Below are 17,308 nucleotides of genomic sequence, written 5' to 3'. Positions count from 1 at the left end.
CCCCCCCCCCCCCCCCCCCCCCCCCCCCCCCCCCCCCCGGGCCACTGAGATCCAAGTGGGCAGGGCTGTGCTCCCTCCAGAGGCTCCAGGGGAGGGTCCTTCCTGCCTCTTGCAGCTTCTGGGGCTCCAGGCGTCCCTGGGCTCGTGGCTGCGTCCCTCCCACATGGGTCTTCACATCTTCACACGGCTTCTCCTCTGTCTTCTCTTCTGTTACGCAGACATTTGTCTTTGGATTTAGGGCCACGCTGACCCGGGATGACCCCTCAGATCCCTCACCAGTTATATGCGCCCAGACCATATTCCGAAATGAGTTACCGTTCACAGGTCCCAGGCGTCAGGATGTAGATGTGTCTTTGGGGCACCGCTCAGGTGGCTCTGGATGTCATGGGGGCTGTCCTTCTGAGGCTCTCCCTTACTGCCAAATAAAGGGGAGCCCAGGTGACCTCAGAGGGCGGAAGTCCGGAGGCGAGGCCACCCTCCACTGGGTGAAGCCATCTGTCAGACAGGAAGGTGCTGGGGCAGTATAGAGGAGCAGACCGGCGGGGCGGGGGGCGGGGCCCAGCGGCAGAATGCCTGTCCACAACGCACACAGGGACCCGCGTGGCTCACTCTGCTCTCACGTCTTTGTGAGTGTGCTCGCCGACTCGCCGTGTTGGGTGTTTGTAGGAGAATCGCTCGTGCAGGTGCAACGGCGCCTGCTGAAGGACAAGGAGCTGAAGATTCGTAAGGCCCTGGACAGACTTCGGGAGAAAAGGCGTCTCCTGGGAAGGCAGCGCAGACGGCGGGAGTTTCCCGTGGTCTCCATGGTGGGATACACAAACTGCGGTGAGAGAAGTTCTGGGGGCTCCTGGGGGGGTCCACCGTCCCCCCACCACCCTGCTAGTGCATGTGGGGAGACACCGCTCGCCAACGCAACAAGGCCCTGGGATTCAGAGGGCCGGCGGATGATGAGAACAGGTGGAAAGCGTGGCTCGTGTCCCCGGGGCATTTGCAGGGCCCACGGCGGGTGCCCCGTCAGGTCAGCGGCGTGGTCATCGAGTGCTGGACAGCGGACTGCACTCCCCTCTCTTACAGGTGTGTTGAGACTCAGAGAGAGACAGAAGGGTGACGGTGTTAAGACCATTCATGGTGGGCAGGCCCCTAGAAGGATAAAAGCGGTTCAGACTGCGCAGTAGGACCTCACCACAGGGCTCGTGGTTTAGCTTAACGTGTGCGCTCAGCGCGATCGTCTGCAGGACACGGAACCTCGGGTCTCCTTCGTCCCGAAGCCCTGAGCTCACGGCTGTGCTCGGTAAAGGGAGACAACGGCAGGTGCGACTTCCTCACCGTCGGGGTCCGGTCCGCCAGCGGGTGCCGGGCCGCGCGAGGTCCACTCCCCTGCCAGCGTGAGGTCCCCACCAGCCTCACGCCACCGGCTCCCTGTCCTCAAGGAGGGAGGGAACTTCCCACAAAACCTGGAACACAAAGTGCGGGGGCACCGCAGCTGCAGAGAATCCCGCTTGGGCAGATACAGGCTCTCACCCTGTGGGAAACGGCGAGTGCGCCCGCACGGCGGCGTCAGCACCGAGCTTCTGGAGCTCCGCCGAGGCTACCGAACTCAGTACTGCTAGGTTACGCCCGCGGCCCGTGGCTCACCAGCCCAGAGGAGTCCGTGCCCCGGGACCTGTGTGGTGAGGGCACCTGTGTGTCCAGGTGGGGCCGCCCTACCGGGTCGTCTCCTCATTCACCTGTGGGGCGGGCTGAAGCCAGTGGCCACGAGCTGGCGTGGCCCCGAACACGGGGGCCAGGCGCACACACGGGCGCATTCTTGCAGGAAGGCTGAGTGGAGGGGACGTCCTCTGGGGCCATTGCAGACACATACAGCTCCTGCCTGTCTACACCGCCACACTCCATTAACGCTGGCACCCCCGTCCACCCCCCCCCCACACACACCAATTTCACCACCACCCCGTCTACACAGACGCCCAGCCTACGTCACACACACTGTACCCGCCCCACTCCATCATCACTCCGTCTCCACCGACATCCGGTCCGCCTTATACGCATACCTCAACTCCACCACCAGTACTCTGTCTACACAGGCACCCAGCCCACCTCACAGACAACACACATGCCCCGTAGGCACCACGGCCCCTGTCTACACCATCACCTTTCCGCCACGCAGATACCTACTGCATCTCAGACACGCGGAGAACCTGCCTCGTCTAAGTAGATGCCAATCACGTGTCCCCCACACGTGCACAAACGTGACCGCCGGGTCTGTACTATCCTGGTGTGCACGGGTGCCCTCACCCCCTCGGCCGTCACCACCCCGTCCGCACCACCGCCGTCCTGCATACGGGCACTCGTACCCTGGGCCCTGGCCCTCTGGGCCGCAAGCGTGACCGAGAATGGCAGGTTCTCTGACCACACAGGGCGGAGACTAGGAGCTCAGAGACCTCACAACGCATGGCCGCCGCCTCGGCCGGATGCTCGTGGGTTCGACTGCTGCCGAGGTGGGACACGTGTGGTGAGGGGGCCTCTCACACAGCGCGTCCCCTGTGACCCACCTTCCAGGAAAAACCACGCTGATCAAGGCCCTGACGGGTGACGACGCCGTCCGGCCCCAGGATCGGCTGTTTGCGACACTGGACGTCACGGCCCACGCGGGGTGGCTGCCCTCCCGCGTGGCCGTCATCTACATGGACACCGTCGGCTTCCTCTCCCAGCTGCCCCACAGCCTGATCGAGTCCTTCTCCGCCACCCTGGAAGACGTGGCTCATTCAGTGAGTGTGGGATGATCCCAGGGGCCAAATTACCTAAAACAGCTGTGTAACCTGGGGCCCGGTCCCCTCACGTGACACAACCTTGGGGACCGGGTCCCCTCACACGTGACACAACATAGGGATCTGGGACCTTCACACACGACATAACCCTGGGTAGCAGGTCCCCTCATACATGACACAACTTGGGGGCAGGATTCTCTCTTGCACAATACAAAGTGGGGGCGAAATCCCTCAAATGTGACACAGCTTGGGGGCCAGATCCACTCACGTGTGACACCACCTTGGGACCGGGTCCCCTCACACGACACAGCCTTGGGGACCGATTCCCCTCACACGACACAGCATGGGGCCCGGGTCGCCTCACACACGACACAACCCAGGGGGCCGGGTCCCCTCACACACGACACAACCCGGGGCCAGGTCCCCTCACACACGACACAGCCTTGGGGACCGGGTCCCCTCACACACAACACAGCATGGGGGCCGGGTTCCCTCACACATGACACAGCGTGGGGGCCGGGTCCCCTTACAACACAACCCGGGGACCGGGTCCCCTCACATGACACAACCTGGGGGCCAGGTCTCCGGACACACACCCCCTCAGGAAGGTGGCGCCTAAGCCACCCTGAGACTGAGCCCTGTCGGGCGACCCCTTTGAAGACAAATTCACAGAAGGAGGTGGAACCGCTGTCCAGGGCGACCAGGAGCCTGTCCCTCAGCCCTCAGGTCACCTGTGTGCACAGCTGTGGCCGCGGGGACTCAGGGCACGCTCTCTGTGGTCTTGCCCCCAAACCCCGAACCGTGGCGTAAACAGGAGAATGAACCAGGCCGACCTCAGCTACAGGGCGTCCCGCAAAATGCCCGCGCGGTGTTCAACGTGGTCGGGGCTCAGAGGGGCCAAGGACAGGTGACCGGCAATGTGACAAGTGTCCTGGGTGGTGTCCAGGACGGAAAAGGAGAGGCCACTGACTCGGGACAGAGCCTGGAGGGTCGTCACAAGTGCGCCCCGGGGTCACCCCCGCCTTGTGGCACACGCCATGACTAACGTTGGCTGCGGCAGCAAGGTGAGGGCCACGTGCCCCCTCTGCCATATTTCCAGAAAATCTGGAACGTTTCTGAAGTAAAACTTTTTTTTTTTTTTAATTTTAAGCGCATCTAAAACCCGGAAGTGAACATTCTGGAATGTGGGCGGTGCCTGTTCCCAGGGGCAGAATTACAGGCAGCTCTTTCTTCTTGCTGCATTTTCCAAATTCTTTTTCGTATATCTTGGGAGAGAGGGAGAGAGAGGATCCCAAGCGGGCTCCAGGCTGTGGGCCCGAGCCCGAGGTGGGGCTTGAACCCACCAACCGTGAGGTCATGACCCCAGCCGAAAGCGCTGCACCAGTCAGATGCCCGCGTTTTCCCAATTGTGCATGGGTCACCTACCTGTAAAGATACTGAAACGTAGGAAGAGGCGTCCTTTAAAATTTGGAGTCATGCGGACTCAGGGTTCGGCGGATGATGAACAAGGCACCCGGTGGGGTTCGGGGGGGGCCTACCTGAGCCCGAAGGTGCGTGCCTGCTGCCTTTGGCGCGGGAGCCGCCCGGGGCCCCCGGCCACGTGGAGGGCGGCGGCCTGGCCCGGGCTGGACCCCCGAGCAGGGGGCACTGGGTGGGCCCCGGGCCAGCTCTGGTCTCGGGGAGCCTCCCACCGCGACCGGGGCAGGGGGCCGCCAGGGGGCCGGGCCGGCTCCCGCTCCCACCCCACCGTGCGGTGCCCGTGAGAGCCCCCGGCCGGCGCGGGTCCTCCGGTGTGCCCCCCGGAACCCCGTCCCCAGCACGGGGCCCGTCTGCTCCCCAGGATCTGGTCGTGCACGTGAGAGACGTGAGCCACCCCGACACGGAGCTGCAGAAAGCCACCGTCCTGGCCGCCCTGCGGGGCCTGCGCCTGCCCGCCCCGCTGCTGGACTCCGTGCTGGAAGTTCATAACAAGGTCGACCTGGTGCCCGGGTGAGTGGACCCCGGCCTGCCCCCCTCCCCCCGGACCTCATTCCCGCACGCACGTACTGGTGACGCGGCGGCCCGGTGACCTGACCTGTGGCCGCCCCTCGCCGCCTGCCCCGCGGCTTTCCGCGGAGCGCCCCCTGCTGGTCCCGGGAGGGAAAGGGGCGGTCCCAGCGCCCTTGTCCCGGATGTGTCACCGCAGCCCTGTTCTGGGGTTGCATGTTCTGAACCCCTTACCCCCACAGCACCGCCCCCCCCGTGTCACCGCAGCCTTATGGTTTTCTCCGTCCCTGTGTCCCTGTCCAGCGGGGCCGCGTCCTCTCCTGGGACCGTCTGACACAGTCACAGTTCAGGCCCCGTGGGCGGGCGTGCTTCTCGGGGACCCCCGCTCGGTGTTCCCCGGGCTGAGTGGGGTCTGCCCGCCGCCCCGACGCAGGTACAGCCCGGCAGGATCCCAGGCCGTGGCCGTGTCCGCCCTCCTGGGACACGGGCTCCCGGAGCTGAGGGCCCGGCTGGAGGACGCCGTCCTGAGAGCCACAGGGAGACAGGTCCTCACGCTCCGAGTCCGGCTGGCGGGGGCACAGCTGAGGTGCGTGGGGCTGGCCAAGCAGGTGTAGGAAAGGCCGGGCAGAGCACCAGCACGCGGGGCAGGTGCGGGGTGTCTGACGCGCCTGCAGCGAATCTGGGTTAATGACTTGGCCTGCGGGGCAAGCGGCCTCCTTGAGCTGACAGGCATGCGGCTGGGCGGGGGACTTCGTTGCCGGTAGGTCCCCCACCAGTGACAGCAAGGCGGTGTGCGGTTGGGGGACAGGGCTCTGTGGGGACGGGACTCTTCGGGGACAGGGGACGGGGCTCCAGGGGTAGCGTTCTGTGGGACGGCGCTCTGCCTGGGACCAGTTCCTGGGAACATAGCCCTTTGGGGTCCTCGCCCGCCTCAGAGAACGTGTCCCTTGCTCACTTCCTCAGCTGGCTGCACCAGGAGGCGACGGTGCAGGACGTGGACGTGATCCCCGAGGCCGGGGCGGCCGACGTCAGGGTCGTCATCAGCAGCTCTGCCTACAGCAAGTTCCAGAAGCTCTTCCCGGAGTCAGCCAGCCAGTGAGGGAGCGGAGGCTGTGTGGCCTCAGCACCGCCGCGGGGCGTCCTGCCCGCCCCCTCGGGCGCCTTGCTCCCTGCTGGGCCCGAAAGGCTGGTGGCCGCCCCCCTGCGGCCAGAAGTCAAAGGTCAGGTCTCAGGGTGACTCCGCGGGGACGTGCTTGTGACCTGAGCATGGGTTGCCTTCCACGCTGTTCCAGCTACAGGATATTAAAAGCTCTGCTCTTGTGTCTGTAAACCAGCCTTGCTGAGTCTTCCGAGGGCCGGCTGCCAAGCACACGGTCCTGCCAGTGTGGCGGGGGTGGGAGGAGCCACTTGGGGCTTCCCGGGTGCTGGTCCCCAGAAACTCAGGGCTGCCAGACCTCCCTGTTCCCCACCGCAGTGTCCCGGCAACGAGGACTGTCTCCCGACGACCCTGAGGCCCCTGCAGGCACACACAGGTCAAGGAGAAACAAGGGGACGGGGCAGAGGTGTGGACAGAGCAGCCCAGCCCAGCCTGAAGCCAGGAGACTGGCCAACCCCGAAGAGACCGCAGTGGGCAGGGGAGTGTGCTGCGCGGGCCGCCCCAGCCCCCAAGGTCCCGCCCGGTCTGCCCGCCCCCGGTGTGTGCCCACTCTTCCCTGAGGCCCCGCAGCCTGGCTCTCTGCCTGGGACCCACACCAGGGCCGCCCCCTTCCAGCCCCCGACTCTGTTCTCACCACCGCAGCACCTCCCCGTGCAGGAGACACAAGGAGGGGGTGCGGGTGGGTCAGACCTCTGGTCCCTCACTCTCCTCCTCACAGCCACCCACCCCAGTGTCCACACCCCAGTGTCCCAGAGGCCCCACCCCAAGGCCCAGAGCCACAGCGTCCTGACGCCCAACTGCGTGCTTACAAGCACGATGAGGAGGTGGCTGGCGCTCAGGGGGGCCTGTGAGAGAGGGTTGGGGGGGGTGGCTCGGGGGCCCAGGAGGGAAGATCAGGGACATGGGTGGGAGGGACCCCGGACAGAGGGCATCGGTCTTCCCACCGAGGGGACCAGGTACAAGACCGCTTCCCCTGCCTCACGAGCACCCAGGCTTCCCCAGGACCCCTCTGTCCATGGATGGGCCTCTTCCCTCCCAAGGCCCGGTCCACTGTGCCGCGAGCAGCCGGGCCCTGAGAACACGCCCATGTGCTGGGAGGCAGGCGGTCACCTCAAGAAGGGGGCCCGGGCACGGCCGACCCCCGAGGTGCCCACACCCCGATTCTGACGGGAAGGGCCAAGTACGGGTTTGAGTGACCCAGAGACACCGTCACCTGATGGTACTTCACTCCGCCGACGTTTATTCAGCAGCCACAGGGCAGTGCACACACCCGAACCACACAGCCTCCTTTCCCGTGGGCTCGTGGTCCACACACGCAGCCACCACAGCACCTGCTAGCAACATCCTTCTGACAGAGTGCGTCCCTCAAATACACAAGGCTCAGACACTCATCTTTGGGTATGGGTGGGGGACGGCTCCGTGGCTCAGTCACGTATCCGACTTCGGCTCAGGTCATGATCTCATGACTTGTGGGTTCGAGCCCCAGGTCAGCTCTGCTGACAGCTCGGAGCCTGGAGCCTGCTTTGGATAAATAAGCATTTTTATTTAAAAAAAAATTTTTTTTAACGTTTATTTATTTTTGAGACAGAGATAGAGCATGAATTGGGGAGGGTCAGAGAGAGAGGGAGACACAGAATCTGAAACAGGCTCCAGGCTCTGAGCTGTCAGCACAGAGCCCGATGCGGGGCTCGAACCCACGAACTGCGAGATCGTGACCTGAGCTGAAGTCGGATGCTTAACCGACTGAGCCACCCAGGCGCCCCTTTTGTTATTTATAGAGACCCACCAGCTTTCTTTGGGTTTTATTTTCTATTTACTTTCAGCCTTCTGTCTTTCTTTCTTTCTTTCTTTCTCTTTCTTCTTTCTTTCTCTCTCTCTTTCTTTTCTCTCTCTCTCTTTCTTCATTTCTTTCTGGGAGAGAGGGAGAGAGAGAGAGGGAGAACACAAGCCAGGGAGGGGGCAGAGAGAGAATCTCAAGCAGGGTCCACTCTCCGTGCAGAGACCAACACAAGGTCAGTCCCACAATCCTGGGATCATGACCTGAGCCAAAATCAAAAGTCTGATGCTTAACTGAGCCACCCAGGAGCCCCCAAATAACATCTTAAAAAAAAAAAAACAAACAAAGTACGAGGGGCGCCTGGGTGGCTTAGTCTGTTGAGCATCCGACTTCGGCTCAGGTCATGATCTCATGGTTCCTGAGTTGGAGCCCCTCATCAGGTTCTGTGCTGACAGCTCTCGGAGCCTGGAGCCTGCTTGGGATTCTGTGTCTCCCTCTCTCTCTGCCTCTCCCCCACTCACGCTCTCTCTCTCTCAAAAATAAATGTAAAGAAACAAATTTTTTAAAAGACTGTAGAACAAAATAAATAAAATAAAAAATAACAAAATGAAGTAAAATAAAATTAAATGAAGTTAAATTAAATTAAAATTAAATAGGGACGCCTGGGTGGCTCAGTCGGTTAAGCAGCTGACTTTGGCTGGGGTCATGATCTCACGGTTCGTGGGTTCGAGCCCCAAGTCGGGCTCTGTGCTGACGGCTCGGAGCCTGGAGCCCGCTTCAGATTCTGTCTCCCTCTCTCTCTGCGTCTCCCCTGCTCACGCTCTGTCTCTCTCTCTCTGTCTGTCTCTCAAAAATAAATAAATGTAAAGAAACAAATTTTTTAAAAGACTGTAGAACAAAATAAATAAAATAAAAAATAACAAAATGAAGTAAAATAAAATTAAATGAAGTTAAATTAAATTAAAAGTAAATAGGGACGCCTGGGTGGCTCAGTCGGTTAAGCAGCTGACTTTGGCTGGGGTCATGCTCTCACGGTTCATGGGTTCGAGCCCCACGTCGGGCTCTGACAGCTCGGGGCCTGGAGCCCGCTTCGGTTCGTGTGTTGTGTCCCCCCCCCCCCCCCGCCTCTCTCTGCCCCTCCTCTGCTCACACTCTGTCTTCTCTCTCTCAAAAATAAATAAACATTAAAAAAAAAATGAAAAAAGTACAGAACCTTTGCTTCATGTCCACATGAAGAGACTTAAAATACCAGAAAACTGAAAGGTTTGACCCAGGATTTTAAGTTATAAAGCAACAATAAAGTGCGGCCCAGCGAGCAGGTGAAGAAACCTCTCCGTGACCCAGGGAACCTGCTCCTTCAACACCGGGCCCTCCACACCGTGTTGCCCAGATGTGTCCGTCACTTGAATGACAGAAAGAGAAATCCACGAACGAGGCGGACACAAACATTCCAGACACAAACGGAAGGTACTCGTGGGCCGGACGTGGCCAGGATCTACGGCCACGGGGCGTTCCAAGGACGCAGCATCACGTCCGTCCGGCGCCATTCCCTGCGGGCTTCGAGCTTCCAGTTCCTGGGCCTCGGGCCGCTCCTGGAATGATGGCATCCGCATACCGAAAACACAAGCGGATGTTCTGGAAAATGACCCCTTGCGCCTGAAGAGACCACACTCCAACCCGGAGGAAAGTGTCGTCTTCAAGACTACCCTGAGAAAGCCTAATGTCCTCCTCCATCGGAGGCAGAATGCTCCGGAACACAAGACACACAGGAACCCCAGGGAGCCCTTCGTAGGGGAGAGGAACACCCACACACCATCGGGGTTCACTGTCGGGCTGAGAAGCTGAAAGGGCCAGGACCGTCAAGGTCGTGTGCGCAACGCGGGACTTGTGACGTTGCGTCCACGCGGCTGGATCCCCGGGTACCGGGGAAGTGGAGCAATGCTGTCCTGCCCCTCACGGGGAGCACGGCCTCATGCACACCCTCGGGGTTTTCACTCCCGGAGGCGGCCAGCCGCCAGGAGAATTTACTAAGTATGTTGCCCCAGGGGGTGGGGTGTGCTGCCCCTGGGCCGCCCCTTTCCGTGGGAAAGGCAGACGTGACAGCGGGACACCGGCGCCCCCCCCCCCCATGGTTCTTCCTAGACACCACATGTTGCACAAACCTAAAGTGCCCTGCCAGGCTGCCGGCCCCACTTTAACAACCACATCCCCTCACTTCCTGTGTCTGCGCCCCAGGTTGGTCATTCTCGCCGTGTTTCCCACGTTTTCGTTATGACCGTGTCCGTTAAGGTGATCTCTGCCCGGTGGCGGGGACTCACCGACAGCTCAGGGGATGGTTAGCATTTTTTTTTTTTTTTTTTTTTTTTTTTTTTGAGCGATACGGTATGTTTCAGTGAAGGCACGAGCACTGTTTTTCTGGACACCACGCGATCGGTGTGTGGTTAGTAGACTACTTCGTCAACACACAACTTTTGTTATGTCCCGGGAAACCAAACATTTCGTCTGACGCACTTTATTGCAGTTTCGCTGGACCGAAACCCACAGTATCTCCAGCACGTGCCCGTGTCGGCTCAGGGGTCGGCTCGAAGCCCATGCATGTGGGCTTGGCGAGCGCAGGCTGGATGATGGCGTTGCTTTGCTCGCATATAGCGTGTGCTCCCGAGCCCGTGGTTGCCGTCTCTGATTAGGAATCCGCTAGCCCTGAGGGGGGGAGCCGCAAGGCCCCCGGATGCCAGAGCACCACGAACAGAGAAAAGAACAAAACAGAGTTCGCATCTTGGGCAAATACAGACAGACAGACAGACGGACAGACAGACCCTAAGAAACCACAGAACAAGGATGTTGGAAAACTGACCACTGCCCAACGTGGTCCTGGGACAGGAGTGGCACGTGTGCCAGAGAGGGGAAACCCCAGCACCGCTTGGCCTAATTTCCGGGGATGCCTGAAGGTGGCCTCCCAGTGGGCTCCGGGATGCCACGGCCGCGCCCAGGGTGGGCACCCAGCTGCCCGTCACGCGTGCGGGCCCACACTGGCTCAAAGAGAGCGCCAGGGAGGCGTCTGGGAAGTGAGGGAGTGAGGGCCAAACACCTCCTTCGAGGGCCCTCTGGTCCTTCCATCCCTGTCGGAAAAGCCAGAGAAGCAGCCCCAGGAACCGTGGCCTGGGGACAAGCACACGTGCGGTGGCTTCATTGGACACAACAGTATCTCTTCCCCGTTTTAGTGGTTTTCTCTGTGGATCGGACATGCCCAGTCCCTACCCCACAGACCCGGTACTTTTGGGCTTTATGCAGCTCTGGGAAAGTGTCCTAGGTCATCCTGCCGCTGCCACAGCCCCAGGCGAGGGGTTGCCCCACGGCAGCCACGGCACCCGCCCACGGAAGCCACAGCTGCTGCTAAACCTGAAGAAGCAGATCCCGGGTTCCGGGTCCTTCTTCCTCTGAGGATTCGACCACACGTCTCTGCCGATCACCAGTGTGTGCTTTCCACTCCCGCCCCCAGGAGCCGCGAGGCTGGGTGTCACCCGCGGGGGGCGCTCCGTGGATGGGGGAAGGTGGACCCTGCCCCGCGACCCCTCCCCCCCCCGTGCCCGTGCTCCGTGTCAGCATCGCAGCAGCTTGTCGTTGAGCCTGATGACGTCGCTGACAAACGTGTCCACCCCGATGAAGTCCCCCGCGATGATGTTGGTGCACCGCATGCCCGGCCCAGGGCACTGCTCACGCACCCACGCGCGCAGGTACGGCAGGTTGGGGAGCGTCATCTTCTCCAAGGACTCGGACAGGTGCGCCAGGATGTACGTCAGGTTCTCTGTCAGGTTGATGCCCGCCACGAACAGCCCACCTGGAACAGGAAGGAGAGGAAGCTGGTGCCACGGCCGTCAGGCTCCCCCGCCCTCGTGTCCACACACTTCTGAGCACAGACTCTCAGAGCCGCGTGCAGATTAGGGTTCCGACGGCGGGGACACACGTGTCCACATCAGTGCCAGACTCCTGCCACCCAGCATGGGGACAGATAATGTCTGCAGGGATGTGCATGTCTTGATTCCCGTGTGGTGGACGGAATAACATCCCCAGAGATGACCATGCCCCGACCCCCCACATGACGGACACACTGATGTCCCCACAGACGTCCACCCCTTGACCCTGAGCGGCGGACACACGAATGTCCCCAGAGATGTCCCACGTGCTGGACGGAATAATGTCCCCAGCGACGTGTATGTCCCACTCCTGTGTGGTGGACACAGTAACCACTATTTGTCACAGCGGCAAATGGACACTCACACACCGCGTGTCAGCCAGTGGATTTCGGGGGCGGGGGGTGGCCCAGAATCCTCAGACACATCGCAGAATCTCTGGGAGGGGCTCAGCACCTGTGTGGGTGGGAACCCCTGGACAAAGGTCTGAGAGCCCCCCACTCCCACCACAGGCGAGTTGGCAGGCGGCCACAGTCAGACTTTTGGTGTCTCCCCGACGGTTTTCCTTCTAACCCTCAGAGTGCACGCTTGTCAAGCGGAGAAACACGAGAGTGCGAGATACCACGTCACAACCTGCTTCTCGGGTGGCCTTGGGGCCGGGCCTTATGTCCGTCTCTCGGGTTACAACATGTCTTCTGAAACAGGTTTGTGAGCACACAGAGGCGTGACAGGGCGAGCAGGAGGCATGCTCGGAGCGCGTGTGGGTGTGTGTGGAGCCTGTGTGTGTGTAGAGCACGTGTGGGTGCGTGTAGACGTGTGGGTGCGTCTAGAGCGTCTGTGGGTGTGTGTAGAGGACATGTGGGTGTGTGTGAAGCGTGTGTAGGTGCGTGTGGAGAGCGTGTGGGTGCGTGGTGTGTGTAGAGTGCGTGTGTGCGTGGTGTGTGCAGAGCGCGTGTGGGTGCATTTAGACCTGTGGGTGCGTGTAGACTGCGTGTGGAGCGCATGGGTGCGTCTAGAGCGTGTGTGGGTGCGTGTGGCACGCGTGTGGGTGCGTGTAGACCTCGTGGGGTGCACGTAGAGCGTGTGAGTGCGTGTGGATGCTTGTGAAGTGTGTGGAGTGCGTGTGGGCGTGCGTGCAGCACGCGTGGGAGTCTGTACCGCGCGTGTGGGCGCTAGCACAGCACACTGCCCACGACGCGTGTCGCACACCTGCAGCGCAGAGCTGGGGCAGGCTGTAGACCCGAGTCTCCGCACCTCGCTAGCGATACCACAGGTGCGTGTCCACGTATGTACACACACGTAGATGTCTCGTGGATGTGCGTACGTGCGTCGTGCGTGTGTACGTGATGCGGGGAATTAAAGCAAAAAGGAAACGCAGACACAATGGAATTTCTTACAAGCTGCAGCCCACTGACGATCACTGGACAGCGCTCGCGAGTCCGCGATTTCTCCGGGAACGTCCTCTGTCCTAACGTTCAGGCTTCGCTAGAGGGAAAAACACCGGCAGCCTGACGCCAGCCGCCAGCCGGGCCTCCAGGATCCCTGAGGATCCCTGATCTTCCTTAGCATACGAAGGTCCTTCTGGGCGCTCCCTTGACCTCACCGCCCCCAGCTCACACGAGTGTATAACCAGCCTCTCCTCCATCCCAGAGCAGCACTTCCGGCCCACGGCCCGGTCCCTGCGCTTTGATAAAGCCGCCTGTTGCACCAGAAACGTCTCGAGAATGCTTGCTGGGCTGCCGGCTCCGAACCCCAACATTTTCCACATCAGCCCGGACCTAAGCGGCTCTGGCAGGATGTGTCTGGCCCAGGCCAGCAAACTCCCTTGCGATCATTATGTAGACAGGCGTCCTCTTGATGGCACCCGGGCCGTCCTAGCGAAGGGGACGCTGACCCTGTCTGTTCCTCGTCAAATAGATGCAGGGGCTTCTCCCGAAGTCATTTCCCGGGCTAACGGCCGCGATCATCGGAGCCAGCTGTGGTTAGTCGGCCTCGGGACGGGGACTTTCTGGAATGTTCCCAAGCAGCTATGAAAACAGCACGCGTCCACTGTGGTGGAAAACCCCACGGCGTCTGCTCATCTGTCCGAGTCTAGGAGGCTTAGAATCCATCGGGAAGCCCTTTCTGTGCCTTCTGGGACGTCTCTCCTCTTTTGCCTCTCCTCCTTATTTTGCACCTTGCACCACCTTGGCTGGTCCCGTTGCTGGCCCAGCACCGGTTCCTGGCCCAGCTCAGAGCCCGGGCTCCCCATCCCCTCCCCGCAAGGAGCAAACACCGGCCCCGGACTCACAGCGCCCACTTCAGAGATCCCTGCCCGCATCCCCGAAAAACTGACCGTGGGGAACAAGCTCACTGGCTTTCAAATGGACCCAAGCAGGATATAATTCGGTGTTTAAGCTAATTTAGATTTGTCGGTTTACTTAAGATGCAGCTGTCTTTAGACTCACGAGCCTTAAATACCACGCTGCTATTCTATTCGGGCTCACTAAAGGTGAGGTCAGGTCGTGTTATCTCTGTCGCAACCGGTCAGCAAAAAGACGACCTAAAATGATGCTTGATTTCTCAGTTTTCACGGGTGTTCTTAACATAGCTTGCAAAGTCTGTGGTGACCCAAGACTTTTAAAGCTTTGCTGCGATGACAAATGGCACTGAATTCCTTGGACATCCAGACCTTTCCCTAATAGGACGTGGCCCTGAAGCATGGATTGATTACTGAACGTAGGTTGGTGGTTTTTCGGCTTCTTACTGCAGAGAAGCTCAGGGCATTTAAATCTGCTCGAAAACATGCTTTCTGCTTAAACGTTTTCATTTAATTTGTGCTTTAAATTTTAGATTCATAAATCTGCCATCTAGAGACTTCTGGCTGAACAGTTTACAATTGGTTACCAGTTAATTTCCACTGGAGACTAAGGTTTCTAACACGAAACATTCTGCTAAATGGGGTGCCCGGGTGGCTCAGTCGGTTAGGCGTCTGGCTTCGGCTCGGGTCATGATCGCGCGGTTCGTGGGTCTAACCCTGGAGCCGGCTTCACATCCTCTGTCTTCCTCTCTCTCTCTGTCCCTCCCCCACTCACAGTCCTTCTCAAAAATAAATAAACATTTTTGAAAATGCTGCTAAATGTAATTAACCCTGATGGAAATACGGGAAACAACACTGAATGAAAAAAAAAGGTGTAGGGGGTTTAAGAAGGGAAATCTTTGGAAAGGAATTTTGTGTGTGGTCAGGACTAAAGTGGAAATGCATGGATTTTTTAATGTGTATTTATTTTGAGAGAGAGAGAGAGAGAGAGAGAGAGAGAGAGACGCTCCACACTGTCAGCACAGAGCCCCATGTGGGGCTCAAACTCACAAACTGTCAGATCATGACGTGAGTTGAAACCGAGAGTTGGATTCTCAACCAACTGAGCCACCCAGGCGCCCCATAATGAGGGGATTTTAAAAGTACACTGGTATAAGTTTGGAAGTCTGATTTCTCTGTTATAAAAAAGGACTTTTTTTTTGATTGTTAGCCTGCTTTTGATAAGAACATGTAAACAAAGGGTTTTTTTCTCTGTTACCTGCCAAGAAAGCCAGTTTCTACATTTTTTGTTTATCAGGTCTTTGATTACTTAAGTCTCACTGTTAAAAGAGCTAAGTTTTGCTAATAACTGTATAACCCTACACACTTGCCTTTGGAATCTTTTATTGCCTCCTTGGTTAAATAAATAACTTTGTGATGGTAGGTAATCCTATTAAGGCGCGTGCTTTGTAACTTCTTTAAGGCTTTTTAAACAAACTTCCCCAAGATTTAAATTGTAAATAAAGTCTTTTTGACCAATTAGATTTGCTTCTTTGGTACGTTAGGTGACTCAGGAAGCATCACTAAATAAATAATAGGTCTTAGGGCAAATGCTAGAACTATTCTGGAGACTATGCAATTCCTAAAGTGTGTCTTTTTTTTTTTTTAAGTTTATTTTCTTTTTGCACCAGCGAGCTTGAGCAGGGGAGGGTCGAAATCAAGAGTCGACACTCATCCGACCGAAATGACTTAGCCACCCAGGTGCCCCGAAATTCCTGAAGTTTCTGGAATGTCCTATTTGTGAGTGACCTGTGTAGACTCACATATGACCAGACAGCTCTAAGGAACTAAGGCTGACTTCACGAAACACGGAGCCATCGAGCCCCTTGGAAACGTTGGCTGGGTACCTGCTCACAGAGCTCCCAGCAGCCTCACCAGGCGAGTACAGGTCACTTCCTGGCAGGTGCAGCAACCTCAGGATATTTGGGGACCTCGTGACCAGGAGTTGGCCCCATTCTACAGGTACAGCAGGCAGGTCTGATGGAAGTACTTGCCTTGGCTTCTGGCCTGGAGAGGCTACGCTTGGCTCAGTTGAGAGATTCCTTACGAAATTTGCAAAGCAAATTTTGAAAAATCTGTATGGCTTATCACCATTCCTGCTGAGGTGATGTAAATAATTAGGCCAAGTTTATTAGCACTGGATTCAGTTTACAAACAGAGGAGTCTTGACTTGGCTACTTCTCCAAATGAGGGTAATTGCAGGGAAAAATTATGTTTCAACAACACGTCTTTGTAAATACTAATTTTTTTTTTTTTTTTTTTAGTTTTTTGGTTTTGTTTGTTTCTATTTTTACCTCTAGATTGAGAGAGAGAGTTGGGGGGAGGGGGCACAGGGAGAGAGACTGAGAATCCCCTCAGCCCGTGAGTTCGAGCCCCGCATCGGGCTCCCGTGCTGTGCCGACAGCTCAGAGCCTGGAGCCTGTTTTGGGTTCTGTGTCTCCCTCCCTCTGACCCTCCCCCATTCATTAAATTCATTAAATGTCCTTATAACCTGCGGCCACTGGCGAACCCTTGACACCCTCAGAGGGAAACATCTCTCCAGCAACTCCCTACCCTCTTAAAGTTCATGCGTTGCTAGAGGGGAAATGACCTTAGCTTGACAATAGCCAGGCCTCCAGCCTCCGGAGTCCTCGTTAGCATATGAAATCCTTCCGGAACTTTCGTCCCTTCACCTCCCCCACCTCCCAAGTATCAGTCACCCCTCACAACCCCGTTCCGCCCACAGTCCTGTCCCCCCCGCTGTAATAAAAGCACCTGTTTGCACCCAAGATAGCGCAACAATCCTTTCTTTCTTGGCCATCGGCTCAGAACCCCAACACTTCAAACCGCGTCGTGTGTATGGACTTCTCTGTTCCTCTGTGCATCTGTGCATCTGTGCACACATGTACACGTACCCACGTACAGACACGTGCGCACACAGCCACACACGAGTCCATACGTGTTACGCGCGCACACACACACGCTACATGACTTCTAAAGTTCTTCCCTAAGAGCCGAAAGCAAACCCGTGAGCGATAACGTGTGTGTGAGCCCTGCAGGTGCCATGTGTGACCGACCCACACTGCTCACCTGGGCGGCCACACCTCTTCATGTGCTCCAGGTAGTGGATGAGCTCCTGGGGTTTCACCTGGTCCCCCCACCAGTAGGGGATCCCAGGCCACAGCTCCCTGTGCCGGCTCACGACACTCGCCTCCTCGTAGGACAGAATGACCTGCTGGCCGCGTGTCCACAGCTGGTTCAATGTCGGCACCTCCTGGAGAGGAAGGAGGAGTAGCGGGTACCTGAGAGAGACTGGTCGGGGAGTGTGAGAGACTGATGGTGGAGGATGGGGGAGTGAAACAGACTGATGGTGGAGGATGAGGGTGTCTGAGAGAG

At 58.3% G+C, this 17,308-nt stretch overlaps 2 protein-coding genes and 1 long non-coding RNA gene across 4 annotated transcripts in view; 2 read left to right on the top strand and 1 right to left on the bottom strand.

Annotated features, from left to right (window-relative positions):
- The first annotated feature begins 338 nt into the window (after nt 1–338).
- On the top strand, nt 339–6,081 carry LOC121022147 (putative GTP-binding protein 6). Of its 2 annotated transcripts, XM_040463070.1 has the most exons (5): nt 353–825; nt 2,557–2,765; nt 4,606–4,754; nt 5,185–5,337; nt 5,715–6,081. In XM_040463070.1, exons 1-5 carry the CDS (start codon nt 570–572, stop codon nt 5,848–5,850), a joined length of 903 nt encoding a protein of 300 aa, XP_040319004.1. In that variant the 5' UTR covers nt 353–569; the 3' UTR covers nt 5,851–6,081. The 2 variants fall into 2 exon arrangements, with proteins under 2 accessions (XP_040319006.1, XP_040319004.1); XM_040463072.1 differs by lacking the exon at nt 5,185–5,337 and having other exon boundaries at nt 339–825.
- A 4,099-nt stretch (nt 6,082–10,180) lies between these two features.
- LOC121022149 (PI-PLC X domain-containing protein 1) overlaps nt 10,181–17,308 on the bottom strand; it is a 23,772-nt gene continuing 16,644 nt past the window's right edge. The window contains exons 4-5 of the mRNA XM_040463073.1: nt 17,003–17,186; nt 10,181–11,522 (exon numbers count right to left, since the gene is read on the bottom strand). Of these exons, the coding sequence (XP_040319007.1) occupies nt 11,284–11,522; nt 17,003–17,186 (423 nt within the window). The 3' untranslated portion in view covers nt 10,181–11,283. The remainder of the gene's footprint in view (nt 11,523–17,002; nt 17,187–17,308) is intronic.
- The window catches only part of LOC121022148 (uncharacterized), a 465-nt gene continuing 387 nt past the window's right edge, over nt 17,231–17,308 (top strand). The window contains exon 1 of the long non-coding RNA XR_005786835.1: nt 17,231–17,295. This is a non-coding gene — a long non-coding RNA (uncharacterized LOC121022148). The remainder of the gene's footprint in view (nt 17,296–17,308) is intronic.

Source organism: Herpailurus yagouaroundi, unplaced genomic scaffold, assembly GCF_014898765.1.
Source record: "Herpailurus yagouaroundi ecotype Mexico unplaced genomic scaffold, PumYag 356, whole genome shotgun sequence".
In the NCBI taxonomy this organism is placed as follows: domain Eukaryota; kingdom Metazoa; phylum Chordata; class Mammalia; order Carnivora; family Felidae; genus Herpailurus; species Herpailurus yagouaroundi.
The sequence above is the reverse complement of the archived record's forward strand: the minus strand, read 5'-3'. Positions and strand labels throughout refer to the sequence as shown.